Source organism: Platalea leucorodia, assembly GCF_965183815.1.
Source record: "Platalea leucorodia genome assembly, chromosome: 16".
Lineage (NCBI taxonomy): Eukaryota > Metazoa > Chordata > Aves > Pelecaniformes > Threskiornithidae > Platalea > Platalea leucorodia.
Genome location: NC_138838.1, coordinates 13,622,432 through 13,650,188, shown reverse-complemented (window position 1 = coordinate 13,650,188; position 27,757 = coordinate 13,622,432). Strand labels below are relative to the sequence as shown.

The 27,757-nt window shown below is 61.2% G+C and overlaps 3 protein-coding genes across 9 annotated transcripts; 1 reads left to right on the top strand and 2 right to left on the bottom strand.

The window, feature by feature from the left end:
• Positions 1 to 345: 345 nt before the first annotated feature.
• Positions 346 to 9,391, bottom strand: TRAF4 (TNF receptor associated factor 4). Of its 5 annotated transcripts, XR_014229995.1 has the most exons (10): positions 9,219 to 9,391; positions 6,479 to 6,530; positions 6,041 to 6,145; positions 5,806 to 5,967; positions 5,381 to 5,542; positions 5,151 to 5,306; positions 3,954 to 4,720; positions 2,113 to 2,169; positions 1,393 to 1,630; positions 346 to 425 (listed from the first exon to the last, which is right to left on the bottom strand). XR_014229995.1 is itself a non-coding variant. In XM_082328523.1 (7 exons), exons 1-7 carry the CDS (start codon positions 9,359 to 9,361, stop codon positions 4,088 to 4,090), a joined length of 1,413 nt encoding a protein of 470 aa, XP_082184649.1. In that variant the 5' UTR covers positions 9,362 to 9,391; the 3' UTR covers positions 3,847 to 4,087. The 5 variants fall into 5 exon arrangements, 1 of the variants encoding a protein (XP_082184649.1); XR_014229996.1 differs by lacking the exon at positions 2,113 to 2,169; XR_014229997.1 differs by lacking the exons at positions 1,393 to 1,630; positions 2,113 to 2,169 and having other exon boundaries at positions 407 to 425.
• NEK8 (NIMA related kinase 8) lies at positions 6,482 to 27,175 on the bottom strand. Of its 3 annotated transcripts, none has more exons than XM_082328500.1 (15): positions 24,461 to 25,419; positions 23,177 to 23,409; positions 22,301 to 22,432; positions 21,900 to 22,108; positions 21,395 to 21,474; positions 20,658 to 20,839; positions 20,276 to 20,426; positions 19,158 to 19,234; positions 17,882 to 17,999; positions 17,435 to 17,585; positions 17,040 to 17,203; positions 16,652 to 16,810; positions 16,319 to 16,477; positions 13,394 to 14,673; positions 6,482 to 6,530 (listed from the first exon to the last, which is right to left on the bottom strand). In XM_082328500.1, exons 1-14 carry the CDS (start codon positions 24,894 to 24,896, stop codon positions 14,645 to 14,647), a joined length of 2,280 nt encoding a protein of 759 aa, XP_082184626.1. In that variant the 5' UTR covers positions 24,897 to 25,419; the 3' UTR covers positions 6,482 to 6,530; positions 13,394 to 14,644. The 3 variants fall into 3 exon arrangements, with proteins under 3 accessions (XP_082184626.1, XP_082184627.1, XP_082184628.1); XM_082328501.1 differs by lacking the exon at positions 6,482 to 6,530 and having other exon boundaries at positions 13,394 to 13,443; positions 14,580 to 14,673; XM_082328502.1 differs by lacking the exons at positions 6,482 to 6,530; positions 13,394 to 14,673 and adding exons at positions 15,522 to 15,876; positions 27,086 to 27,175 and having other exon boundaries at positions 24,461 to 24,666.
• Positions 25,552 to 27,496, top strand: TLCD1 (TLC domain containing 1; the record flags this gene model as incomplete). The annotated part of the gene is made up of 4 exons (XM_082328524.1): positions 25,552 to 25,748; positions 25,940 to 26,022; positions 26,350 to 26,432; positions 26,874 to 27,496. The coding sequence occupies 4 exons, from the start codon at positions 25,552 to 25,554 to the stop codon at positions 27,267 to 27,269; spliced, it is 759 nt and encodes a 252-aa protein (XP_082184650.1). The 3' UTR covers positions 27,270 to 27,496.
• Positions 27,497 to 27,757: the final 261 nt, after the last annotated feature.

Genomic DNA, 27,757 nt, shown 5'->3' with positions numbered 1-27,757 from the left:
AGGAGGAATCCCTTCTGCAAAGCTTCTTCAGAACACTTTTACATCGTCTTTGCAGCTAGTTAGACCTATTTAACGCAGCAAAGATCTGGTGCAATAATGAGCCAGCGGGGACTTCGGCGTGAGCAGCTGCTGCCACCACCAAGGAGTTACCTGCAGCCGCAGCTAACTAAGCTAAAGGCTTCTGGCAGATGGCAGAGTAAGATTCAACCTTTTAAAACTTCTCCTTTAGGGTGAAATAGAGTTTTCTTCCAAAGGTTTAATTGCTGTGTTTGGTCTTTTCCCCCCTACACTGAGCTCACTGTAGATGGTGGGAGGATGCGAACGTGGCGTTTGACCCAAGGTAGGCAACGCGCCGAGATGCTCTCTACCAGCAGCATGTCGTCTTGTGATTGAGGCAGTTTGGAGAGGAGCAACTGCTGCAGATGCTGCAAAAAAATCAGAGCTGGAAAAAATCCTGCCCAATGTGGGGGTCCTGGAGGGTCTACGGGGGTGGAGGAGCCAAAGGACAGGGGCACTTTGAAGTCAGCTCCTCGCCTTTTAGCTCGGGGAGCTTGTGTCAGGCATCTTCTAGCAGCGGCTGCCTTTCGGATGCTCTTGCAATGCTCAACAAGGCCAAATTGCAGTAAAATTACTAGAGTATTTTATCTAATTAGTTTAAGTTAATTTCAAGGCAATTGGGTACAAACCATTAAATCAGTTGGGATGGCTGCTAGCCTGAGAGATGCACTAAAATTGAAGTGGTGAAATCACACCAAGATTTAAATGGTCCCATCATAAACCCCTCTCTTTCACCGCCCACAAACCCCGTGGTCCTGGGGAGGGAAAGGGCTGGGGGAGGGAGGGGAGCCCAGCCGGGTTTTTAATAAAGGATGTGAAGAGCAAATTTGTCTTGCGTTTTTTTCTCCTGATGAAATATTAATGTCTGGTGTAGCCGTCTTGGCTGAGAAGTGTCAGTAATCAGCACAAATCAGGACTCCACCACATGAGCAGTAGATGGAGTGGTTTTGCCAAAAATTCTCCCTGTCTGCATCCCAAAGGTTTTGTAAAGCATTAAAAGGACTGGTGTTCCGTTAGATAAGGGCATCTCCAATGTGGCTGGGCTCTGAAACAAGCAAAGGTCCAGCCCCTGCCATCCAGGCTGGGGACTTCCTCGACTTAGAGGGTATTTAATAACGCTTTCCTCTCTGGCCTGAGCATCTTGTGAACCATCCGGCCAGTGTCCGAGCCCTATTGGACCAATGGAGCAGGGAGAAAGCTGGCAGGTTCTGAGCCTTTAGAATAACTCTTCAAACCAACAAGTTTCCAGGAAGTTTATTTTTAAACTTGATATTTGAAGCTAAATTTAGTAGCAAATCGATTTTTCTCCCTCTCCACGAATATTAAGAGCCTCACCTCCTGCTTCACAACCCAGGTCTTGCAGGGGATTTGCTCCCCCATTTTATGCAAACGTGAAGGTTAAGAGGTGCTTGAAGATCCAGCTGACATTTCCAGCCAGGCACCGCACAGAGACATGAGCGCCGTGGCTTCGGTTGCAAAGTGCCCGGGTAAATGGAGCTGTCGTGCGGTGCTGATTGGCGCAGGGTGCTTCCGTGCTGGAGTGTCGGCACTGGGAACTACTGGAAAGCGACACCTGATGGCAAATTTCACATTTGGGGGGGGGGGACACAAAAAAAACCCCAAGCAGGCAGAGCAGAGGGTTGTAAATAGGTCTCTGAGCTGGGGACAAGGCGGTGCAGGGTCACGGTCCATGGCTCCCTGCGTTTGTTTTCCCTCTCAGCTCCCAGCATGGCGTCCCAGTGCTGGGCTGTCAATGAGCACAGCCAGGAGCTGCTGTGCAGGCTTTTACCAGAGTCACTTCACCACAATAGCTGAAACTTTTAGTTCATAAATAATTTATGGCTTTTTTTTTTTTTTTTTTTAAGATAACTGGTGTGCAACAAGAGGCTGCCACCGCCCTGCTGTATGGCCTGGCTATAGGAACGGGACAGTTCCTCTACTGTGTGTGTATAGATATACATAACTATATAAATAAAATTTACATAATAAATATAAAATATAAAAATAAAATATAAATAAAATGTACGCAGGTCAGGCACTGTCTGGTGGTTTTACCCTTATGTAGCTCAGGTCCCGTCAGTCCTGACCACGCAAAAAAAGCAGGTTGAGGCTCTGTAAGAGAAAAGCAATAAGAAAGGGGGAAAATGTGCTGTGGAGCAGCGGGTTTGGCACTAGCGAAGGCCGTCTGTGGGGCTGCGGTTCTGCTCAGCCAAACCCTGCTGGATCAGCAGTGCCCCCAAGCCGAGCGCAGCACTGGACACCGGGCAGGATGGCATCAGGCAGCAGTGCAGGCTGCACTGGGCACCAGTACAGGCCAGCACTGGTATGGGCTGTTAACAGACACCAGAACAGGCTGGCAACAGGCGCTAGTACAGGGCTGGCACTGGGCACCAGTACAGACTGATACTGGGCACCAGAATGGGCTGGCACCGGGCACCTGTATGGGTGACACTGGGCGGCAGTATAGGGCTAGCATTGGGTACCAGTATGGGCAAGAACTGGGCATCAGTAGGGGCTGGCATTGGGCACCAGTATAGGGTGGCACTGGGTGCCAGTATGGACACCAGTACAGGCTGGCACTGGGCACCAGTATGGACTTGCATTTGGCTCCACTGTAGGAACAGCATTGGGCACTGGTACAGGCTTACACTGGGCATCAGTAGGGGCTGGCATTGGGCACCAGTATAGGGTGGCACTGGGTGCCAGTATGGACACCAGTACAGGCTGGCACTGGGCACCAGTATGGACTTGCATTTGGCTCCACTGTAGGAACAGCATTGGGCACTGGTACAGGCTTACACTGGGCAGCAGGATGGGCTAGCAATGGGCACCAGTATGGACAAGGCGGCACTGGTAGGAGCTGGCATTGGGCACCAGTATGGGCAGGCGGCTCGCCCCATTCCCCAGGGCCAGCTGGTGCCACCTCCGGCCCAGGGGCTGTGCCACAGCCCGGGGCAGCGCCAGGCCCCCTCACTGGGCTGGGACCCACCCAGGGGGACATTCCCAGGGTGGGGACGGGGTATGGGGACAACCTGGCAGCACTGCCCCCCCCCCAGTTGTGTTAAGCTGGGGCAGCACTAATGCAATTGTGGGATTAGCCTGCAGAGATCCCGACCCCCTCCATTGCTGCCAGCGTGATTCTGGGGGGTGGACACACACCTGGGGCCCGATCCAGCTGGGCTCCCTTAACCTGCCCCAGTGCCCCTCCTGCCCCCAGCCATTGCCCACCCACCCTTGTCTGCTCTGAATCCCCGCCCCCCCGGGCTGTAATTGCCCCCGTGCTAATGGGGGTGGGGGGCTGCAGGACAACAGCACCCTGGGGTTGGTGACAACCCCCACCTCGTCCATCCCAGCTGCTGGCGATTACTGAATTAACTGTCTCCATCTGAGCCTGTCTGCTGCCAGGATGTGGGTCAGGGATTACCCCCCTCCATGCCCCCAGCCCAGCCCTGGCTCTCCCTGTTCCCCAGCACCCACGGCTGCACCGTGAGCACCCCTGTGCCGGCAGGCGCTGGGGACAGGGGTCCCCCCATCCCGTCCCTGGCCAGGCGGAAGAAGGCGGTTCAGGCAGCTGTAATAAATACAAGAAAACTTTATTGAAAAAAAGAGGCAGGGACGGGGCAGTGGGCCCCAGCCCAGGGTAATAAATAACAACCGTGCTCCCGGGGGGCACCAGCTTACAAAATATGGCTCTGGGCAGTGGGGTCCTGCAGGGTCCCCAGTGAGGCTGGCAGGGGCTGCTGGGCACCCTGGTGAGGGGCTTGGGGCCCAGCCCCCCCCCCCCGCCCCGGAACCCCCAAGCACCTGAGATGGGGCTGCCCTGGGGGGCAGCTGGGGCTGCAGCAGGGTCCCAGCCCCGGGAGGGACATGGGGGAGAAGCCCCATCCCCTGCCTACCTGAGAACCGCCGGCTGCGGCCACAACAGCGTCCCCAAGCCGGGGGCACCGGCTGCGGGCAGGGGCTCAGCACCACTTGGGGCACCCCGGGCAAGCACCCGGCTCACGTCCTGTCCCCCCTGGGGCACCAAGGCTCAGGCCAGGATCTTCTGGGGGATCTCCACTGAGGCTTTGATGAAGATGGCGTTGTCCCGCACGTAGTTCCGCTTCTTGATGTCCTCGTGGGAGATGAACTTGGGGTAGCCAAAGCCCAGGGTGCTCTCGTCCAGGGAGCTGCGTGAAGCCCCCGGCTTCTGGAAGTTTTTCCAGTTGGGATCGGGATGGAAGGTCTCAGTGATGTGCTGGGGCTTGGAGAGCGAGGGGTCACTCTGGTCCAGCAAAGAGAAGGTGACGCGGTAGGAGAAGGGCCACTCCAGCAGGTTGTCGTACTCGCCCGGCAGCACACGGATGTAGACGGAGAGGTGGCTGCTCTCCCCACTCCCGTTGCCGTTGAGGAAAGCCGAGACCTGGAGCTTGTAGCCATACTTGTGGGTGTAGAAAGGGGGGCTGAAGAACTCGTAGTTGCTGCGGGCTTTGGCCTCTTGCAGCTTGCGGGTGTAGTCGGTGATCTTCCAGATGAGGGTCCCATCGCTGCTTACCGACAGCTCCTCCACGTCCCGCCGCAGCTCCAGGATCTCCTGCCGCTGCCGGCTCACCAGGGCACACACCATGCCCAGGTGCACCTTGGTGGTCTCCTCCAGGTGCCGGCCCATGGCCAGCTTGGGGCACTGCGGGGACAGTGGGACCGTCAGCAGGGGGGGTGCCAGGGGCATGGGACAGTGTGGGGACATGGGGTGGGACAGGGCAGAAGGATGCTGTGGGCATGTCACGGAGATGTTGTTGGAGCATGGGGTTACTGGAGCAGGACGGCACAGGGATGCCGTGGGGACACAGGAGTGGCACAGGGACACCTGTTTGGGATGGCATGGGGACACTTAGGTGGCAAAGCAACACAGGGGTGAGGCAGGACAAGGATGGGGATACCATGGAGCCACATGGATGGGACAGAGCAGAACAGAGACACCACATGGGATGGGACAGACATCAGGGCCGGAGAGGTGTGGGGATGCTGTGGGGCACAGGTGCATGCCATGGTGGGAACGAGACCATGGCAGGATGGTCAGGGGGACGCCGGCACGGGGCTGGGGACACACTCACGCGGTGCTTGCAGCCAGCTTCCTTGAAGGGGCACAGCAGCATGGCAGTGTTGCAGCTCTCCTTGAGGTGGGTGGGCATGTCCTCCCGGGCGATGCTGGGCGTCCCGCACTGGTTGGGGCAGGGCATGGGGTACCGGGGACACTGGTACTGGTGGTTCTGAGGACAGAGGGTGGCCATCAGCCAGGGCCAGGAGCCAGCGGGGTGAGGGTCCCCGTTGGGCCCCGTCTCACCTGGATGGTATCGAAGACGAACTCCTTGGCGCAGTAGGTGCAGGGCTGGGTGCGCTTGGGGCACTCAGCCAGGGCATGCTGAGACAGCAGGCGCCGCATCATGCGGGCCCCGCACTTGTTCTCGCAGTACACGCTCTCCTGGGGACACGTGCCCTGGTGGCCCTGGGGACCACAGCAGCATCGTCACCCTCCAGCCACCCACAACAGCTGGCCCTGCCAGGGATGGGGCCATGTGGTGCCCCCCATGGCGAGGCTGTGCCCCCCATAGTGTGCCCCATCCAGGCTCTGTCCCCATGGGCATGTTGTGCCCCCATGGTGCCCCCAGCCAGGCCATGCCCCCATGACACCCCTGCCAGCTGTGTCCCCCATCATAGTGTCCCCACCACAGCCATGCCCCCCAGCATGGTGCCCCTCACAGCGCCCACCTCGAAGGCCTCCCCGGTGAAGTCACTGGCGCAGAACTCGCACTTGACCCGGCGCTTGGGGCAGCCGTGCTGGACGTGCTCGGGCAGGTCGCGGCGGCTCAGCTTGGCGCTGCACCGGTTGGGGCAGGGGATGACGTTGAAGCCGCAGGTGCCAAGATGGGCCTGGGGGGCAGAGAGACAGTGAGGGGGGCCATGGGGTGCAGCCTTGGCCCCCCCCCATCCTGCCGGTCCCTACCTGGAGGTGCTTGATGAGCCCGCTCCAGCGGCAGCCCTCCTCGCTGTGGATGCAGCGGATGCCCAGGCTCAGCACCTGCGCCTCCAGCTCCGGGTCAGGGTAGATCTGGGGAGGCAGCACCGGGCATCAGCATCCCACGCCAGGCTGCGGGGGTAGACGGAGCCCCCACCCCAGCCTGGCCAGGAGCCGCAGGCACGCTGCCCAGGGCCGGATCCCCCCCGCCGGCACACAAACAAGCACCCTTTGTCGGGAGCGGGTTTCCGTTCCCCAGCCCCGCGGCACAAAGGGCTCTCTCTTGCTTCCGCACAGGCGGCTGTGCCAGGCTGGTGCGGCTGTGCCAGGTGGGTGTGCAGAGCCCAGGGCTAGCCCCTTGGTGGGGGCACAGGGGACAGGGACGTCCCCTCAGAGCGGGGTACCCTGGCCACGTGCCGAGCTCACCTTGGCATAGTCCAGGGGCAGCTGGTCCTCCGGGCACTTGAAGACGCCTTCGCTGCAAGACACAGAGAGGGGTCAGGATCAACCAGGGCTGGCAAATGACATCACTGGTGACACAGCCACCATGTCCCACAGGGTCCTCACCATCCCACCCCAGGACACTGGTGCTGCCCCTCCGCCGCTGAGTGCTCACCCCTCACCAAATCCAGCCATGGCCCTCGGGGAGCTGCAGCCCTCGGGGAGCCGCAGCTCTAATCCCGCTCCATCTGTCTGAGCTGGGAAATGCCCCCGCCAGACACCCCCCCCCAGGCAGCCCCCCCCTCCCCGAGTCGGGCACGGCGGCCACGGCCCCCAGGGGCCTGGGACAGCCACTGCGAGCGTGGCACCATCTGGAGCCCCGGTGGCCCCTTTGCCTGCCCCGGCCCCCTGGGATTAAGGCAGGGTGCCGGTGGCAGGCCAGGAGCGGTGCCAGCAGGGCCACGGGCGCCCACAGCCCCAGGTGCTGGGGCCCAGGGGGGTGGGGGGGCAACAGCTGGGTGCCAGATGTGCAGCCCGGACGTGTGGCCCCGGGGCTCCCACGCCACAGGAAACAGCTCCACCAGCCACCGCAGTGAGCCACAACGGGGGGACAGGCAGCTGCCCTGGAGGGGTCCCCATCCTGCTGGGCCCCCAGGACGGGGTGCTCCTCCTGAGAGCCGAGCCCAAGCTGGGAATGGCCCTGCTGAGTCCCAACCTGCAGAGGGGCAGCGTGGGGTGGAGGATGGGGATGGAGCCGAACAGGCAGCCTGGCCTGTGACACGGCTGGTCAGGAGCCACCCTCACCCCTGGCCCCCATGACACCATGCCCGGGGACAGACAAGGGTGGCACCCCACACGCCATCCCTGATGAACACTGGTGTGGGATGGACATTGGCGTGGGATGGACATTGGCCACGGGTGCTGCCCACAGGGACACGCAGCAGGGACACGCAGCAGGGACACGCAGCAGGGACACGCAGCAGGGACCCCAGGGCTCTGGTGTCCCCAAGGTGGCTCTGGACAAGGCCGCGAGGTTGCTCTGCCCGCACGCAGCCCTGCACGTCTAATCACCGCATGCCCTTGGCAGGCGCTGGCGTGGCCTTGACCGGGGCTGCCAAGCGGATGCAAGACAGTGTGACGGAGCCAGCAGTGCCACCTGGCACGTGCTGGCCTGGGATGCCTGGGCAGGGTGCGGTGACGTCCCGTGCAGCCACCACCCCCATGCTGTGGGGCCAAGTGATCCCCGGGAAAACCAGGCCAGTGCTGCGGGGTGTGATCCCCACGGGGCACAGCCACATCCAGCCCTGCCACGTGCAACCGTGGGAGTCACCGGGCACCTGCCGAGATAAGCTGCTCCCGGCTGGGGCTGGGCACCCAGCCCTTTCCGGGGAGCCCACGACTGGCATCGCCCCACAGCTGGCATTGCCCCATGGTTGGCATCGTCCTGCTGCCTTTCCAGGGGCAGCTGGCCCTGCCTGCAGCCCATGCATGGTGTTGGGGTGCCGGGGCTGGTGAGGAAGCGGGACAGCGACCCGAAGCCAGCGCCTAATCCCCAACAAAGCCTCCCCCATTCCTCACGCTCGGCCGGGCAGGGAATGTGCTGAGGCAGCGCCCGGGGGCACTGTCCTTGCCTCTGACCTTCGCGGCGTGCCGGGGCACAGCGAGGTGATGGGGCAGGGGACCCCCGGCACCCCCGGCGCCCACCCCGGCACTGCGGCGGGGCTGGATGACTCAGCCCATGAGACCCCCAAACCTGTCCGGTGCAAACGGAGCGGCTCAGTGGAGGGACCCCGGTGTCCGGCCGCCCCGGCAGAGCCGAGGTGCCCGTGGGGCGGATGCGGGAGGGGAGCAGAGGCGCTGCCTGGCACGGGCCCCGGGAACGCCCGGTTTCGCAGAAACCGGCCGGCGGCAGCCGAGCCCGTGGGGCCCCCGGCCTGGGCGAAGGTCGCCTCGGTGGGGCGAGGCGCAGCCGGAGGCAGCAGCGGAAACCGGGGCCCGGGGCGACGCTTCACACTGCCGCACACCCGGCCCGGGAGGCACGGGCACCCCCTCGCCGTGCCACCGCAGGACCCCCCGGCCCCGCGCCGGGCACGGCGGCCAAGAACCGGGCAGCACCAGCCCCGGCACGTGCCCCGCTGCCGGTACCGGGGCCGGGGCTGCCAAAGCGTGGGCGGGCGTGGGAAGGGGCCCCGTCCCCTCGCTCCCAGCGAGCGCCCCCGGCCGGGTCGCGCTCACCTGTGGACCCCCCCACCCCGTCGCTTCCTCCAGCGGGGCCGGCGCAGGAAGGGGTTAAGCACAAATCTGCAAGCGCTCGAAACTCGCCGCTCCGGGCTTCACCCAGCCCTCCTCTTCCTCCTCCTCCTCACCGAGAGCAGCCACGGGCCGCTGCACCCCGCGGGGCGGCTGTCACGGGCCGGGGGCGCCCCGCACCCCCCTCCCCTCCCCTCCCCTCCCCGGCCCGGGGCGCCCCGGGCACCCCGCCCCCGCTCCCCGTCCCGGGGCAGCCCGCACCCCTCCCCGCGGCACCCCGGCGTGCGGGGCGGCCCCGCACCGGGCAGCGACGCCCGGGGCCGGCGGGGGGGGCGGGTAGAGCACCCGCCGCCCCCCGGGGTGTGGAGCCCCGGATCGGGCGGGCGATGGGGGGTGTCCGGGGGCTGCATAGGGGAAGGGGTGCGCGGCGTGACGCCACGGCGGGGCGGCCGTGACGTCACGGCGGGGGGCTCACCTGAGGAACTCCTGCAGGCAGGTGTCGCAGAAGCGGTGGCCGCAGGTGGAGACGCGGACGGGCTCCCGCATGGGTTTCCCGCAGAGCGGGCACAGCACCCGCCGCCGCGGCCGCTCCAGCAGCTTGTAGTCGTAGCCCGGCATCCCGCCGCCCCGCTCGCCTCCGCCGCGCCCCGCTCGCCTCCGCCGCGCTCCGCGCCCGGCTCCGCCCGGGGGCCGGAGGGGGCGGGGGAACCGGCCTGACACCGCCCCGCGCCCGGGGCCGGGGGCCGGGCTCCCGGCTCCCCCTCCCCGCCCCGCCGCGGCCGCACCGGGGGCTCCGGGAGCGGCGCCTCGGGCACGGCCCCTCCGAGGGGGGGGAACCCACCGCACCGGGCACGGCCCCATCACAGCACGCCACGGACCGCGGGGAGCATCACATCACATCACGGACAGTCCCCGGGGGCCGCGGGGAGCATCACATCACATCACATCATCACACCACACCACATCACGGACAGCCCCCCCGGGGGCTTGTGCACAACCCGCCGAGCGCCCCCCGCCCGGCCGCAGCCCCCCGGCCCTGGGCTCTGGCTCGGGGGGGACACACGCACCGTGCTGCCCCCGCGCCCCCTCCCCGGCAGCGCCAGCTCGGCCCAGGGCGCCCCGGGGGTGCCCCGCTCCTGCCCGCAGCTGCGGCTGTGCCCCCGAGCGAGGCCTGGGGGACGGCTCCCATACCCCCCGCTCCCGCCGCAGAGAGCGACCCCAGCCAGGCAACGGCGGAGCAGGACATGGAGGGGCTGCCCTGAGTCCCCCCATGCCGCAGGCACAGGGGGAACCACACGCTCCCGTGGCTTCGTCCTGCTCGGGGCTCGTGCCCCAGGCTGCAGCCAACGGCAGCCCGCAGCCCCTGGTTTCTAAGCTCCTAGCAAGGGCTCTGAGGAGGGAGAATAAAAGAAAAACCTGTCTGGCTCCAGCCCCCACTTCACTCTTTCAGAAACCAGAGCAGCATATGGGCGTATTTTCCCCTTTCCCTAGAGATGGAGACGAGCAGATGACAGGCTGCGAGCATGTGTTAGTCCCACCAACGCACGCTCCAGCCAGCTTCCCATTCAGGGCGGCAGTTGCTCCAGACCCAAATGTTAGCAGTTTTCAATTAGCAAATGGCAGAGGAGAGGGATTCCTGGGGGACACGCTAAGCAAGTCAAGCTCTATCACTTGTCACTCAAGGAGCTCACGTTACCCTTCTCCCCGAGAGGCTCTGCTTAAAATAAAATCCTCCAGCAGCCCGGGGCGGGGAAGGCAGGCAGCCTGCCTGCTCTCGCTGCCAGAGCTGCCACCAAGGGGATGGGGGGCTGATTTCTGGGGTTACTCCAAGGGATAACAGGTTACCCTGCCACGGCCCGAGCTGCAACAGGGCTTTAGCTTCCAACACCGAAATAGCAGGGAAGCTTGTACCATCGGACGCTGAGCATGAACAACCACCATGCGGTCTTTTCCAAGGGTCATGACTAGCTGGCAGCCTGCTTGGACAGCAGCGAGCAGCGAGCTAAACTTTAACCAAGCTTCCAGAGAGCCTGGAAACCCGACATGTAAAAACAAATGATAGCAGGCAACTGTACAGAGAGCAGCGGGGTGCGCTGGGCACCTCCGAGCTGTCATGGGGGGCGGGGGGCAGCCTGCTGTTGAGATGTTCCCATCCCGGCTTGCTCAGAGCCGTGAACCCCCAGGGCAGGATCTACAAGCAGCCCCGCGGTCCGTCTGGTTCTGCCACTAAGTCACAGCACGCCCTGGAGCCAGACTCGCCTGCCAACAAGAAAAAGGCACTACCCCAGACACCCGCACCAGCACGCTGCGACCTGGCCCTAAAAACCATCCTTGGACGCCGCTACGGGACTGGGCTCGAGCCGAAAGGACGGGCCCTCGGCCCCATGTGTCAGCATCCCGCGGGGCGATGGGCCTCCCCTGCGGAAGGCATAGGGCACACCACTCCTGCAAGCTCAGAAAGCCTGCGTCTCCGATGACAGGCATGAAACAGAGCTGAGGTTTATCACTATTTACTGCCTCCCTTTGATGTTTTAAAAATTTTTCTTTCCTAACCTCACCAAAAAGCATCTCCACTAATTAGCCAGGAGCTGACAAAGCCATCAGAAGGCGCTGGCTGTGCCGGCAGGATGGCTGGGAGGTGTCAGACCCTGCAAACAAAGATCCCTTCCTTTCCCCTCTGCCTAACGAAGCCCTCCCCACACTCAACATCACAGCCAGGCATTTGTCTCACACAAAGGCGACGCTCAACCTCCGGGCAGGGCAATCCCTTTGTGCAGCGATATGTTCTGCATCCCCCATGACAGGTCAGTCCTTGAACCCATCTGGGCTCAGGGAGGCCTCCCGCCTTCTTCCCCCGGCCTCTCCCTGCCCTGCACCCCTGCTCCATCCCTCTGCCTTGTATTTAACTGGAGGGACAGAAAGCCAACGCTGTGGCTTCTAAAGAAGTTAAGGTGGAGCGTTTTGCCCTGGGGAAAGGAGTGGGGAGAGTCCTCTCCCTGGTTCTGGGGCCTCGTGCCCAGGGAAGGCGGGGGGGTAAGGGCAGGGAGGCGGATGGACAGACGGACGGCAGCCGCACCTTCTGCCAAGCCTCATGGGAACGGGGATGCAGCCACAGCAGAGGTGCCAGAATCAAATCAAATCAAATCAGCTCCGGGATCAGCAGGCGGTTTGGGCTCTTTCCTGCAGACAGCGATGGCCCCAGGTCAGCGGGATCTTACCGAGCACGGGGACGGCCTTTCCCTGGGGGACAGTGACCAGAGGGGACCCGCACCAGCCAGGATGCACGAGGTGGGACCAGGCAGCCTCATCCCTGCATCACCTCTCCTACCCGCTCCCTTCTGGCCCTGCCTCCCTTAGCGGGAAGAGCCACAGGGACGCGGCTGATCCAACCACCAGCTCTGCAGGACACGGGAACAAAACAAGGATAAAGGGAGAAGCCCAGAGACCTGCAGTTTTCACCGGGAGCTTCTGCAGGGAAACAAAGCAAGCAGACGTGAGGAATGCAACTGGCCTATTTGCCCGGGCTGCTCTCTGCCTCCGGCAGCGCGGACATGCCTCAGCTTGTCGTTTCAAGAGCTATTGTTGCTCGGGGCTGGGGGCCTCTTTGTTTCCTTTACCCTTTCGCCAGGCTTGGTCACAGCCTGGTATTAAATTATTCAAATCATCTCACTGTGCTTCACAGCTGAACTCCTGCACCAAGCATACAGGCTGTGAAATCCCGAGGGTTCCAACCCTCACCGCGAGCCCTCGACCCAGCACAAACCACACTGGTTCACACTGGTTCCCCCTGCCCCAAGCGAAGGGTCCCAATGTTCGAGCCAGTGACACCTCCAGCCCCAGCACCACTGTGCAAAGGCATCGTTAAGTCATAAAACAACCCACCTAATGCCAGCACATCAGTGGGAACAGGGGGGCTGCCAGGGGGCTCACCCCTGGATTTGGCAGCCCAGCTGGAGCAGAGAGAGCCCAGCTCTCCTGGCTGCACGTCCCCTGGAGCGGTGGCATTTTGCTGCCACTGTTGACAAGGCAAAGGGTGGCAGAGACCTCTGTCCTGCCTGCCTGCTGTCCCAGCCAGCCCTCAGCCCTGGCGAGGCTGTAGCAGGAACGCCAGTCCTGTCTTATGGGATGTGTTTGCACATGGTTTGGGGCGAGGGGAGCCTCGAGAGCTGAGCACAACACAGCCAAATGAAGTCTGTTGCTGTAGGAGCTGATGCTGCTGACAGCTCGGCGCAGGGAGGACAGCGGCCCAGAGGGGCTTTGAGTCCATTTAACCCAGCCCTGCAATTACCCTGGTGCCCAGGTTGGTCTGGGGGTGGAGAACACCTTCCCCTCCACCGACACTGGGCTGCCAGAGCCGTCCCTGTAACCTGCAAGACAAGGCAAGTGCCACGGGACAGGCAGAGCCTTTGAACACAAGTCAGCTTCCTGGGATAGCAGGGTGTAACCGCCTGAAAAGGCAGCTCCACAAGAAACAAAAACGGCAGGGAAAAACCCATGCACCCACCCTGCCAGGAGCCAAACAGGGAGGCCACGTCTGCAGTCGGGGCTGCACACACCTTTCCCAGCTGGATGGGACCTGCTCCCTTGCCCAGCCGGAGCCTGGGAGGCGGCAAGGGAGGAAAGAGCAAGAGACCTGCAGAAATTCATTACCTTTCACATGACAGAGGGATCAGTCGGCTTCTACCAGTGGCAAGGTTCCCCTCATTGAAAACAGGAAAGAATCACAAAAATAATTAGAGAGATTTCATCTCAGCCAGCTTATGAGAGCACTGACTTTATACACAACAGATTGGCAGCAGCACAAAGATGGATGTGAAAGGCAAGAGCATTTGCAATGTCAGGCAGATCAGAGACAGAAGCTCATCAAAAAATGGCCCAGGGCAGATGTAAGTTAAAAAAAGAAAAGAGGAGGAAAAAAAAAAGGAAAGGACCCTTCTGGAGATAAAAAAAACATTCCTGCATGTGACATGGTGATATGCCCCCTCCCGCCTGCAGAAAGGATCCCTGGTGAAAACTCGTCATCTCCCTGGAGAGATCTGGGTTAAAAAACTTCAATTACTGGCAGTCGCTGGTGGTGTTTTGCTGCCTTCCGCTAGCTCAGCTGGGATCCAGTGAGCTGGTCAGCAGCAGGATTTAGGGGCCTGAGGACAAATGTCAGCTGGAGGATCTTCCGGTGAGCTCCTGGGGCCAGGGGAGGCTGTAATTGGAAAGCTCCAGGCAGCATTTCGGGGAGAGCGAGCCAGGCTGTGCTGCACAGAGATGCTGCTCATGCCGGGTTTGGCCAGTTGTGCCGGCCAGGACCCTGGAAAGCGTGATAAACAGCTCAACAAACGGGTGAAACGTTTTAAGGGGGGGGGATGGGAAAGGACAGGCTTCTCTAATTAGAAAAGAGGTTTGCACTTAGTCACCCAGTGTAGCGCCTGGGGCCCTAACTCCAGACACTGCTGTGCAAAGGCTGACAGCTCTCTCAGACACCAAGCTGTCAGCCTGGGCTTTGTAACCAGAGACAGCTTCCATGGGGGAAAACAACCTCTCTGCTCCTCACCCTTCTACCCAGGCACTTCCAGCGGGGAGGGGCACAGCCCCAGCGCGACCCCCTGAAGGCAGCACCAGAGCTCTGGGCATGTCTGCCCCACAACAGCAGCTCTCGGGCACTGGAGGTTCACAGTGACCCTCGTTGATTTGATAAATGAGACCAGCTCCAGTTCCGTGGGAACCATTGTTAGGAGCTCCCTGTTTCCAGATCGCTGCCTTCAGAGCGCAGCTGAGGAGCTCCCAAGTCCGGGGATGCAGGTCCGAGCCAGGCTGTAGCAGGCAGCAGCAAGGGCAGGCTTACAGGGCGGCTGGGGGTGCCTCCGCATCTATACAACGAGGCTGGATATGGCCCCTCTCAACTCAAACTCACTGGGAAGGTGACTCTTCCACGGCAGCTGAAAGACAAAGGGCAAGGACCAAGAATAAGCTGTAAGCTGCCATATCAGTGAAGCTACAGGGAGCAGTGCCCAACAGATGGGCACCGCACTCCCTGTCCCGCTACCCCAAGAAGCCGCCACAAGGCCTCAGTAGTGGCACAAGCAGGAGGCAATGCTCAGCATTTCAGGAGGAAATGCAATCTCTTGAGGCTTGCACCCTCCTCTCCAGCATGCCTGGCTTCTCCCAGTTATTCCTGTGTTTGCAGTGGGATAGAGAGAAGGGTGCAGCGATGGCCTCACGATAAAGTGGGCGGAAGCCCAAGCCAGATAAAAACAGTGTTGGCCACATGGGAGGAAACCGCGGAGTGGTGCAGAACTGCCGCCCCAAAGGTGGAGCACTGCTCGCCTGTGCCAGCACCCTCTCCGGGCCAGATCACAGCCAGAGCCGACAGCGGCAATGACATCAAACATGCCACCAGCTCTCGTGTCCTCTCTGGAGAGGTTTCCAGGCAGACTGAGCTGTGTAAAAGTCCAGAGTCAGAATTTAGCTTTTTAACAGAGCTCTTGATGCTTTTTGCACCCTGGTTACTGAGGGGTGCTGGAGCAGGCGAGGCTGCTGCCCTGACACCGCTGCTGCTGTGTTTGTACTTCCAGTACCGGGAAGGAGGGTCGAAATTTTGGACTGGGTAGTGCAGAGGGACAGCGGTGGGGCTATGGTGGGGGTTCTGCGCTCAGTCCCTGCTCTTACGGTGCTGCAGGTGGGAGCCCACAAACCAGCTGCCACAGAGCACAGGGTGACTCTGGCAGCGGAAGGGGAGAGCAGCCTGCAGTCTTCCTGCAGAAACAAAACCCTTTTACTCCCATGACAAATGCCCTACTTGTTCCCGAGCCTGGGGACTCAGCCATTCCCCGTCCCCTTCATGTGGCAGCACACATCATGTGAGAGCTCGGCACGTGCAGGGGAAGAACAGGAGCCACGACCGATTCCGCGGTGCTGGGGCAGTCAGCTGGGCCTCCTCCCCTCTGGGGTGTAATTAGCCTCCTTGAAGTGGGCTGGGACTGGAATCTTTCAGCCCAGCACTGAGGCCATAATCAGCCTGGCAGAGGAGGAAGAAAGGCCCCTCCAGCAGTCCGGGCCAGGCTCCCATCATACATCCAGGCAACGGAAGGGCAGGTCACGCCATGGGCACATTTTAACCATGCAATGATGCTGCCTTTGGCCTGAGCAGAGAAGAACCACAAAACCATCACTATCTTTTCCAAACCACAATGGAAAGCCAGCAGCCAAAATGACGCCTCAAATCTCAGCTTCTATTTCAGCAGCATCAATTAGAGAGCTGCTCTTTTTGGATACTCGGTGGACTGCCAGCACACCAGCTCCCCACCACCGCAGCCTGGCCAGCCCACTTGTCTGGGAGTGCACGAGACTGCCTCTGCCGTCCCTCTGCTCCCCCAGCCCAGCGGAAGCGGCAGTGTCACATTGCTGCATAGCGGAAGGGGAGTTTTTATGGGCTTCAAGTTATTTCTATTCATCTACAGCTCTAGAGGGCTAGAATAACACAGAGCTTATGCGCCAGGGTTACTCAGTAGAGCTCCGGTCACAAGGCATTGTGTCTGGCTGGGCCCTCATGGCAGGAATCACAGTAACGAAGCCCCTACTCACGCTTTACTGCCAGCAGTGTGTTCCCGTGGCAGCAGGCTACGGAGGTCACCAGGTATGGATGCGTCTCCTCCAGCTGCACCGGCCTCGGCGCTCCTGTTTCCTCATCCTTCCTGCCCAGGCGTCCCCTGGCTCCTTTCCCCCACGTGCACACCTCGCCATCTGCAGAGGGATATATACGCCTTGCTGCACACAGCGCTCACTGGCAAACAGGCCTCCCATCTCCCTGGTACCGCCCTGGGCTATCTCTGAGGCCTGCCTTGGCCACCACATGGACTGCAGGCAGAGGAAAGCCAGGGCCTACTGCAGCCCAGGACACAGGGGCTTCAGTCTCACCTGCTCCGATGGCCACAGTGAAAGCATCACCACAAGCCACCATGGTGACCTTCATTGCCTGGAGCCCCACGACCAGGTGGGGTACGCGGCTGTTGTGGCAGGAGTTGGTGCCCAGCTGCCCATGCTGGTTGCTCCCAAAGGTGTAACACTGGCCAGAAGCTGACAACAGAAACGAGAGAAACAACTGGGTGTCACCCGAGGATGCACTGAAACCCCTGAAGCCCATTGCTCTCTGCCATGCTGAACATCCAGCTCCACAGAGCAACAACATCAAGAGCACGGTGCCTCTTGAGCCTCTCTGAGGCCTCTGCCCATGGGAAACGGAGGCAGGAGGAAGACAGTGAAAATGCAGGTTCTCCCCTCAGGGATCTGGGCACACACCCCTCACCTGTGACTGCAGCCGAGTGCGCTGTACCGATGTCCGCACACACAATCGGCTCTTGGTTCAAGGGGGACGACTGAGCACACATGAACGTGGTGGCCTCTTCCACCTGGTCCTCCGGGGAAGGCTCCTCTGCTGAGCTGATACGATCTAGGCCCAGCTTGTTACACCTGCATGGGGAAAAGCACCATTCAGAGCTGGCTGAATGCAGCCTGACACAGACACCCTGGAGACAAATCCTGCCCCTGCATAACTGCACCACCAGCAGCGATATGCTGGGGAGCAGGATCACACAGAGATGTCTTCTAGAGCCCCTTGCTCCCTCTTCCTGGGCTGGACACCGATGGACAGGCCCAGGAGGCTGTAGGCAAGCTCTGGAGCGCAGACCCTTGCGTCTTTACCTGTTGCTCCCACAGGCGAGAATCTGGTTCTTCACTGTGAGGACCATGGAGGAATCGATGCCGCAGATGACCCTCTGAGCCTCGTGCTCCAGCGGGACTGCGACCTGCTGGGGGAAGTTGTGGCACTCCAGGGTACCCAGCCCAAGCCGACCTGGCAGGGGGAACAGAGCAGGGCACGGCTGATGGCAACACAAAACTTGAGCACACCCCCATGAGCAAGGGCATCGACAGAGCTGCTGCAAGAGCCCAGCCTGGGACCTATCGCCAGGAAAGGCAGTGAAATCCAAAGCACGGGGGCCCCGGTATGCAGTGAAGCAGCTGCAACTCTTCTGCACCCACCCAGCCTGGCACATCCGGAGAGGACTGTGGGCAAGCAGGGCCAGCGAGGGGAGTGGGAACAGGCAAAGGAAAGCACAAGCCCTGTTTTGCAAAGCAGACACCTCTTACCATTATCCCCCCTGCCCCAGGCAAACACTTCCCGTTCGTTGGAAACCGCCAGGACGTGAGACGCGCCACAGGCCACCTGCACCATCTCGTAGCCCAGCAGGGCCTCCACAATCTTGGGCTGGCAGGGGAAGAGCAGCAGCCGTCAGCCGAGACCTCCCAGCCTGCCCGGCTGCTCCCATCCCTCCCACCCGGCCCCCCCAGCCTCAACACAGCGCTGGCAGCATCCCAGTTTTCATCCAACACAAACACCAGAGAACTTTTTTTGTTCCAAACAGTCTTCAAAGGGTTTAGAGACTACGTGCACACAGCACAGAAGATAACGCAAACATCTCTGGGGCGGAAGAAAGCAGCCAGCACAACAGTTTGCAGAGGGAATAGGTTCAGCCGAAGGGCTGGGATTCGCCCCCCTGCCCATGTGGGGAGTGCCAGGGGCTGTTAACGCACGCTCTGAGCAGGCAGGGGCTTGGTGCAGGATGCGTTGGCTGAAAGGCTCTTGTGCAGAGGAGCTGTGAGCTATCGGCCACGTATTCGTTAGGGTGTGGAGAGACCAGGATCTCCATATTTCACCCAGCCCCTGCTGTGACCTGCTGTTAGATCTGACACCTCGCCACAGCGAGTCTCATTCTCATTATCTTCTTCAAGTGAAAAGCACCATTTGTTGGGATCTGGCTGCTGCTCCCAACTGGTCTCCCCTCCCCAGCAATAAGCACCGAGCAGCTCAGGTCTGGATAGAGCAGGAATGAACGAGCCAGCTGACCACAGCGACAAATGGCACCAGTCTCCGGGCTCGGCTGGAAGCCATCGGCTGCTGCCACATCCGAGGGCAGGCAAGGAAGAAGCTGGAAGGGAGCGATGGGCCCTCAGCCCTAGTGCTCCGAGCCAATCGGAAACACACAGCTCTTCTTTAAATACTGGCTCTTTTGAAAAATAACTTTTCTCAGTGAACCCTGGCAGCTGCAGGCCAAGAGCGAAGCAGGCAGGTGTGTGATTGGAGGCAGCCTCCAAGCTGGGTGCCTGCCAACAGCAACCACAAGGCAGCTCTTGACTTCCCCCACGCTCAAAGGGATCATTGTGTAGGGGGGAGAGAGAAAAAGAGAGGCAGGTTGGGTCTTTTAAAACTCGCAGTGACAGGGAGAGGAGGGGGAAGGGGTCGGATGCCAGAGCATGCCTGGGATGCACATCCCTGGAGCGGGGACGAGCCCTCTCACGTGGCGCAGAAGGCATGATCCACCCTCTACCTTGGGGGAGCAGTGCGCCCAGCATCCTCACGACAAACCTGGCTTACGTCTGTGAAGTTTCTGTGCCCCAAACAGCCATTGCTGCCGCTGCCGAAAGTCATGATGATGCCCCTGTCTGGAAAAGCAGAAAGAAGTTGTGTTACTGGCACACATGAGGCCCTGCAAGGCACACAGAGCCAGTGGGGCTGGCCGTGGCTCCCAGGACAGCAGCTCTACTTGGACCCACTTTGACTCCTAACTTGCTGCAGGGGCGAGAAGCCTTCAGCGAGCTTCCCAGGAGCAGCAGCCTCGATGTGCTGTGACAACTCACCAAACAAACAGCAGATGATAGGAGAGCACTGAGATAACATTATTGCAGCTGCGTAGCTGCTAACCCCACGGTCTGTCAAGGTGCTAAATACACAGAGCCACTGTGTATTTACCGAGCCCCTGTGTATCACTGAGCAGCCACCCAGCAGAAGGGTGGCAAACGCCATGGAGAGGTAGGATAAACACATGCCTACAAAGTTTGCCGGTCGCATATCTGTCATTTGCTGCCCTGATCCCCAGCAGAAGTGCGAACAGGGCTCCCGGAGGACCACTGGGAGGGCTTTGCTCCACAAACACAGCCTCGGGCTGGTGTGCATGCTTCCCCTCCCAGCCAGAACGCCTCCCAGCCTCCCAGGGGGTTTCAGACCCTGCCTTCCTGCAGCTGAGGACAACTGGCCCTGCAGGAGCTCACAATGACTTCTCACTGCAATGCCAGTCACCGCTGGTCACTGCTTGTGTCTGCGTCACACTCACAGAGTACGTGAGAGAGAAAAGCTGAACTTCCCAGACACTCCTCACACTGCAGTCCCCACTACACAGGCCAGTTCTGGCTTCAGGTGACACCAGTGCAGCCAGGACAACAAATCTGTGGCCCTCCCCATACCGGACAGACCTTTGGGACCAAGTTGACCATTGTGGCATCATAAGAGGACCGTGCCTGCCATTTCTGACCCCCACCTGATGTTACAGGAGAGATCACAGAGGCCTTTGTGTCACCCCAGCCCAGTGCATCCCTCGGGTTCCGCTCTGAGCAGGCTCCCCAGGCCGTCACGCTGCATTTGCAAGCCAGCTGCCATGTAGAGGGGTCTGGGACTCAGCCAGGTGCAGGCAGGAGGCAGCAGCTCACCCGTGAGGCAGGCTGTGAAGAGATCGCCGCAGGACACATGTTTGATGGTCACGCCAGACTGGCCCTCCAGAAAGCGGGACACAAACTGGGGCTGGAGCTGCTCGGTGGCTCCTGGGAGAGAAGGGCCTCCCGCAGCACCCATCGGGGGAGCCTGGCAGAGAGAAACCATGTTGGCTGCTGCACCTCCGTGCAGCAAGAGCTGGGTTGGAGAACTCAGATGAGCCCCTTCCCACAGGCTTAGCAGTGTCACCCTCACCCTGGACTGGACAGCGGTCCTGCGGGACGCGGTGCCAGGGCCTATGCACAGAAACATCTCCTCCTCAGAAATTGCACATCCGAGGCTTCCATGGCCACTGCCTGCCCCAAGTTCCCCGTCACTCACCTCCCACATGATGAGCCGCCCCGATTTGGTGACCCCGGCCTTCTGCGTCCTGCCAGCAGACACCTGCACCACTTCAGTGTTAAGCATGGGCAGGCGGAGCGGGGTGGTGATCCCGCTCCCCCAGGTGTAGATGGACGACAGCGGAGGAGGGATTCCTGTCCTGGCTGAACCACCTCGAACACCTATGGGTCAAAGAGAAATCATGAACCCAGAGCCCTGACTCTGCCACAGGAAGAGAAATGACAGCAGCCATCCAGTCTGGGTGCCAGCAGAGCTGCCTGCCAGCCAGCAGGGCCAGACCAGCACCGGTCCAAGGCTGGCAAGGGGCTGTGGGGGAGCTCCCAGCCAGGGCTGAGAGAAGCACATGGGAACGACTCCTTGTATTTTATCCCAGAATTGAGGGAAGCGGCACCACAACAGCTCCAGCTAATTGTTACCGGTGCCAGGTGCATTGCCCTGCGCTGGGACATCCCCCCTCAGCACCGCCAGCTGGTTCCCAGCCTTCACAGCAGGAGCAGCAGAAACTTGATTCAAGGGTTCAAAACCTGGAAGAGGCAGCCCGAGAAAGAGGGTGGCATGGTCCCCAGAGCCAAGGTGCCCATGGGCTCCCCCAGGGCTCAGGGAAGGTGATGTCTCTCAAATTCCCCTCTCCAGAAGCTCAAGTCTGACCCCCTGACATCCAAAGGGAAGGGTCCTTCTGAATGGAGCTGTGTTGAACACACCATGCCAGGACTCACCCCTCGGCCTGGCACTGCTCACTCGTCCCCCCGTCCGGCTGTGGGTCACTGTCGGCACCGGAGCCAAGGGTTTTTCAGGCCTGCCAAACCAAAATCCGGTCCTTAATGTCAGCTGGGCCCCAGAGGTCCTGCAGAGCCCTGGATCACAGAAGGTCTGGGCAGAGCTACAGCCTAAGCCACGGCTGAATAGCTCACAGAATTGTCTCAGTAGGTGCTTTAAACCACCTGAGAGAGGGAAGTTGGCATCAGCACGCTTCCCCCTGAGCTCACAACTCTCTGTTCACTGTTACTGTCATGACAGGCCCACAGCTGCCACAGCACCGGCCGTGGCCCTGAGCCACAGGGCCAGGCGTGGCCCGCAGCAGCTGCACTTTGGGTAACACAGGAAAGCTGCATGGGGACAATGCTCTCTTCGGAGCTTGTAGAGGAGACAGTGAGGTGGTCAGACACGTTATGGGCTGTGGCAGCCCCTCCCAAGGGACACTAAGGTGGCAGTATCACTTGCCTTCTCATTTTGACACTGCCCACGTCAGTGTAGAGGTTCAGAAGGGGCCGAATGCAGATGGCCTGGGCCATGATCTCATTCAGCTGGGGCCGCTTGGAAGGATCCAGGTTCAGCATGCTAAGGATGAGCTGGCGCAGGTCGGGGCTGTATCTATCTGATATTGGAGCAAATGTCCCGCTCATGATCTTCAATACTAAGGCAGGAAGATTCTGGAGAGAAAACAAAAGAGAGACATACAGTGGCTGGGCAGTCAGAGGTGAGGCCAAGGAACAAGAAGTTCTCAGCACTGCCCTCTGCCTTCACACCTCCAGGCTCAGTGGGAAGAGTCATCCGAGCATGCATTTTCACCTCTGTAAGAGGCCGGGGCTCCCTGCGCTACATGTAAACCATATCCCTCTTACCGCAGCTTCAAAAGCCCTCTTGAGGCTGGCGAGTTCATACAGCACACAGCCCAAAGCCCAGATATCACTCTTCTGGTTGTAAGGCTTCCCTTCACAGAGCTCTGGGGAGATGTAGCACGGAGTTCCCACAACCTAGAAGAGACAAAGAAAGAAATTCACCATGATGCTGTGAAACTGGGGCAGCGAGGTGGAAAGAGAAAGGTTCCTTTCAGGGCCCAGTGCGCAGGCTGGCTAGAGCACCACCAACCAAAGCTTAGTGGAGCTGGGCTTTTGTTCCCTGGTGTCAACATCTGCCTGACAATCTCAGTAAAAAACATGGGGATTTGCCTTTCCGGTGACCTCCCTTGCATGTACAGAGATTACCTCTAATTTTTCTCCTATCCAGTTGAGGGAATCAGAGCCCAGAGCGATGAGCGTGATATAAATGTCTAGTCAGATTAGACCAGCTGGGGAATGATACTCAAGTCTCAAGCAGAGAGAGGAGATTAAGATAAGGCAGGACAGTGGGGCACAAACAGGAATTCGGTTGCCAAGTATGTGTCAGACGAGCCTGCAACTACCACCTCTCCCACTGTGACAGTGGGAGGAACCCTGTCTACCCTCACCAGTGGGCCCAGACACCCCATCCTCTCCCAGGCTCGGGCAGGCAGGTCTTTCTCACCTTTCTGCAGCAAACTTGGGCGTGAAGACATCAGCCTGTATAAACTCCAAGGAGCAAAGCAGCATTGCGGCATATGGATGTGGTCTACTGCAAGTATGCTACATCCAACCTCACTGCCTACAGCAGCTTCCCAGAGACTATCGTGAGCCAAGTCCAGAGTTTCCAGCCCGCTGCCATGGTGGCAAGTAGTTCCCCCGCAAAGCCAGGCCACTCACCGTGTAGGCTTTACTCTTGCTGCTCAAGATTTTGGAGATACCAAAGTCTCCGATCTTCACGATCATGCGATGCTTGTCTAAGAGGATGTTCTGAGTCTTCAGGTCGCGGTGCAGGATCTGTTTGGTGTGCACGTGGTGGAGAGCCAGGAGGATCTGCACGAAGAAGTGCAGGATGGTATCCTCATCCAGCAAGGAGTTGCAGCGCTTGTGAATAAACTCCGCTAGCGTGCCCCCTGCAAAGAACAACAAAGGGCTATCGGCAAGGGTGGCTGCACAGGGCAGCGCAAACCCGGTCTAAAAGCCAGGGGGATTTAGCCACGGCATCTTAACAAGCCAAGTGCATGGGAAAAAGCGTGTCCCGGTGGGACACGCAGCACGTCCTCCAATGCTGCCGAGACCGTGCGGAGAACAATGGCAGCACAGTTGGTGGGACGAAGAAACAACGAGAGAGAAGTTGCTGTTGACATATTGTCAAAGGCAGCAGGAAAAGAAACGCTAAAATTACAGCTCTTGGAGGACATAAACCTCGATGGCAGAACAAGATAAGCCTGTTCTGCAAAAGAGACTTCTTGCAGTCTGAGAGGCCACGTGGCACGGAGAGGCCCCTATCGAGAAGGGGAGGTCCGGATTCAGGGCTCACGTACAACTTTTAACAAACCCTGATGCAAATGTTGATTTCATCTGACACTCCACAGCAAATCTTGTTAGAAATCACACCTTCCCACACAGAGCTGTGGGACCAACAGCGTGGCCGAGAGCTGACACAGGGAAATGTATGTGAAACCTAAGCCAAGGGCAGATGGTAGCACACTTAGCAGTGACAGAGGTGTTAGAAATCTCTTTGTTTTGGATACGATCAGCAGGCGTAAGGCACATAATCACAGAATCACGGGATGGCTGAGGTTGGAAGGGACCTCGGGAGGTCATCTGGTCCAGTCCTCTGCTCAAGGGGGGCCACCGACAGCTGGCTGCCCAGGGCCATGACCTGTCTTTTGAATCTCTCCAAGGATGGTGACTCCACAAGCTCCCTGGGCAGCCTGTGCCAGTGCTCGGTCAGTTGGCTCACGGTCAACTTGGTGTCCATCAGGACCTCCAGATCCTTTTCTACACAAGTGTCTGTTCAAGAGAGACATGTTTGGGCTCTTTGGGGGTCCAAAGCACAGGATCTTTACAAGGCGCACAACGTGGGGCCAGAGCAGCCCGACCCACCGAGCGCTGAGGGCTTGGCATCCCCTGGGCCTGCCAAGGAACCAGCTGCGGGTGCTGGGGGAGATCGGGGCCCACCTGGGGCATACTCCATGGCGATCATGAGCGCCTTGTCCTCCAGGAAGTTCTCGTAGTACTCGATGACGTTGGGGTGGCTGAGCAGCTTGAGGACCTGGCACTCGTTCTGCGCCGCCAGCCGCTCGTCCTTGCTCATCTGCTCCACCGGGATCTGCTTCAGGATCACCAGCTTCTGGTCGGCCTTGCGCAGGCAGAGGTGCACGATGCTGCGGGGACGGGGACAGGGCCTCAGCGCGGGGGGACAGGGCCCGGCCACCACCCTGGGGTGACACATGGCCCCTGCCCCCCCGTTGCCATGGTAACAGTGCCTGCAATCCGCCCCCCCCCCCGGGGTGTCACACATCCAGTGCCGTGTCACCCCATTGCCATGGCAACAGCCAGGGCCTGGACACCCCCCCGCAGGGTGCCACACGCCGGCTGACCCCCGCGTTGCCATGGCCACAGGGCCCGTGCGCCTTGTTGCTATGGTAACGCCGCCTGCGGCCTCCCACCCTACCCCACGGTGCCACAGGCCCGGCGCTCCCCGCACACGCGTGGCCACGGTAAAAAAGGCCTGGGGAGCCGCCGTGCCCCACTCGCGGCGCCCCCCGGGGCCGCCCTCACCCGAAGGCCCCTCTCCCCACCACCCGGATCCGCTCGTATTTCTCCATCACTGCCCTGGCTGGGCCCGGGCTCCTCCCGTTTCCATGGAAACACTTCCGGGAGCCGCTACGGCGGCGGCGGCCGGACAAAACACCGCGGGCCGCGCCCGTCCCCTCCACTACGCATGCGGGGCCCGCGGCGGGGACGGGGACGGCGGTGGCGGCGCCGCCCCCAGGCCTCGCCACGTGGCCGTGCTGCCACCTAGCGACACCGAGCCCCGGCGGGACGGACAGACAGACAGCCCCGTGTCCTGCTCCGGGGGGGCCACGGTGGGGCGGGACCCCTCCCCACGCAGGAGCCGGCACCGGGCCGGGCCGGGCCGGCAGGCGCGGGGAGGCGTGGTCTGCACGGGGGCGTGGTCTGCACGGGGGCGTGGCCTGGGGCGTGGCGTGGCCTGGGCGTGGCCGGGGAGGCGTGGCCGGCGCCGCCCGCCAGCCGGAGCTGGCGCGATGGGCCCGGGCTGGCGGGCGCCCTCGGCGGCGCTGGTGGGCGGCAGCGTGGCCATCTTCGGGGGGCTGCGGCGGGCAGCGCTGGCCCTGCCCCGGCCCGCCGCCGTGCGGAGCCGCCCCGGCCGCGCCTGGCGCTGGCGGAACCTCCTCGTCTCTTTCGCACACTCCGTGCTGGCGGGGCTGTGGGCCCTCTTCAGGTACCGGGCACCGGCGGCGGGGGGGGGGGGGGGGGGGGGAAACGGTGCGCAGGCCGCAAACGGGGACCGGGGCCCCGGGCCCCCGTGGGAGCACGACCCCGGGCGCTGCCCCCAGGGGAGGAGGCACGGGGTCCCCGCGTCCCCCATCCCGGCGCCCGGGCTGACCCCCTGCCTCCTCTCCTGGTCCCCAGCCTCTGGCACTCCCCGGAGCTGCTCTCCGACATCCAGGACGGCTACAGCGTCTCAGGGCACCTGCTGGTCTGCTTCTCCTCAGGTAAGGAGCCGGGCAGGGCGATGGCTGCGGCCGCCCTGCCGGGCTCTGCCTGCTCCCTCTCCAGCCCGGCACGCTGGCCTGGCATGAGCCCCCGGCTCAGGGCACGGATGACTCTCCGTGCCCCCTGCCTCCATCACGAGCGCGGAACCCGCAGGCTGCCAGCCCCCGGGGCCCGGCCGTCTCCCCACGCCCAGCCAGGGCGGAGGCGCTTCTGACGCCTGGAGCACAGTCACGCCACCCTCCTCCTCCTCGCTGCTCCCCCTTACCGCAGCAGGTGACGGTGCACAAGCCAGACCCCCTCATCGCTCTCTCTCCCTCATCCCGCAGGCTACTTTATCCACGACAGCCTTGACATCATCTTCAACCACCAGTCTCGCTCCTCCTGGGAGTACCTGGTGCACCATGCCATGGTGAGTACGGCCCCAGGGAGGTGAAGGGCGAGCACGGGGGGCTACCACACACCGCATGCAGGTTCCGTGCGCTGCGGCGGGTAGCAAGCTGGATCCCTCCCCTCTGCCTCGCCCTGGCTGCACATCAACAAGGCGAGGGCACTTGGCGGGGCAGGACGCCTGCCAGCGTCGGCTCTGAGCAACGAGAGCCAGACAGGTTGCCGCACCGGGCAAGAGAAGAGCCAGAGGCTGGTCCCGGCTCCCCACGCAGGGAGGTGTAACTGGTCCCCAGGGAAACTAGCTCTCCAGACTGGTTTTCCCTTGGCCCGGGTGCCTGGGGGGATGCTGGGATCTCTGGGTGGCGAGGAGCAGCACCACATACACCCACACCTTGGCAGGGAAGGACTTGCCTCCCCCAGGGCAAGGAGAGCTGACCCTGCTGTGTGTCCCCCCCACTCCCAGGCCATCTCTGCCTTCATCTCACTCATCATCACGGGCCGTTTCCTGGTGGCTGCAATGCTACTGCTGCTGGTGGAGGTGAGCAACATCTTCCTCACCGTCCGCATGCTGCTGAAGATGAGCAATGTGCCTTCCCCAGTGCTCTACGAGGCCAACAAGTACGTCAACCTGGTGATGTACTTCGCCTTCCGCCTGGCGCCCCAGGCTTACCTCACCTGGTACTTCCTCCGCTACGTGGAGGTGCAGGGCCAGGGTGCCTTCCTCACCGCCAACCTCCTGCTGCTCGACGCCATGATCCTCATGTACTTCTCCCGCCTCCTCCGCTCCGATTTTTTCCCCTCCCTGCGCAAGGGCTCTGCAGGGAGAGACGTGGATGGTGAGAAGTTTCTGATAGACTGAGATGTGTGCGCCAAGGGGGACCCGGGCTCTGGCTCCTGGAGGTCTTGGCCTCTCCAAACCTGCTCTGATGTGCCTTAGGGCTCGTTCCCTGGCCCCGGGCCCTGCCTTCACCCGCTCTGCTGCCTAAAAGCGCTTCCCTGCTGGACCAGCCCGACAGCCTCGCCGAGCCGTGGGGATGCCGCCGAAGCCACAGGCACAGCCGATGGAAAAGCAGCCCAAGCCGGCTTCTGCACAGGCAGCTGGAGGGCCAGGGGTGGCCGCATTTCACAGCTGATGGCCTGAGAGGGTTGTAAGGGAAGGGACAAGTCCGTCCCGTGGTGATGTTGGGTGTTATGTGCATTAAAATTGGCCTGTTTACTGCTGCCGCAGCACACCAGGGCTGGCTTTTCTGTGGGGCAGAGCAGTGCCGGGGGAGGATAAGGGGGACAGGGCCATGGGAAAGGATGTGCCCCTGTTCCCAGTGGAGGGATGGCAGTCCTCAGGGAGGG

Bases quoted from the DNA above. Each gene is read 5' to 3' on its own strand.
- TRAF4 (XM_082328523.1), bottom strand. From the start codon at position 9,361: ATGCCGGGCTACGACTACAAGCTGCTGGAGCGGCCGCGGCGGCGGGTG. The intron at 5,543-5,805 runs GTGGGCGCTGTG...TGTGGTCCCCAG, and splicing joins TCACCGGGGAGGCCTTCGAG to GGCCACCAGGGCACGTGTCC. The intron at 4,721-5,150 runs GTGAGTGTGTCC...CTGTCCCCGCAG, and splicing joins AAGCTGGCTGCAAGCACCGC to TGCCCCAAGCTGGCCATGGG.
- NEK8 (XM_082328500.1), bottom strand. From the start codon at position 24,896: ATGGCAACGCGGGGGTCAGCCGGCGTGTGGCACCCTGCGGGGGGGTGT. The intron at 23,410-24,460 runs GTGGGCCCCGAT...TGTTCTTTGCAG, and splicing joins CGCCATGGAGTATGCCCCAG to GGGGCACGCTAGCGGAGTTT. The intron at 16,811-17,039 runs GTGAGGGGTGTG...TTCTGTTGTCAG, and splicing joins GCACTCGGCTGCAGTCACAG to CTTCTGGCCAGTGTTACACC.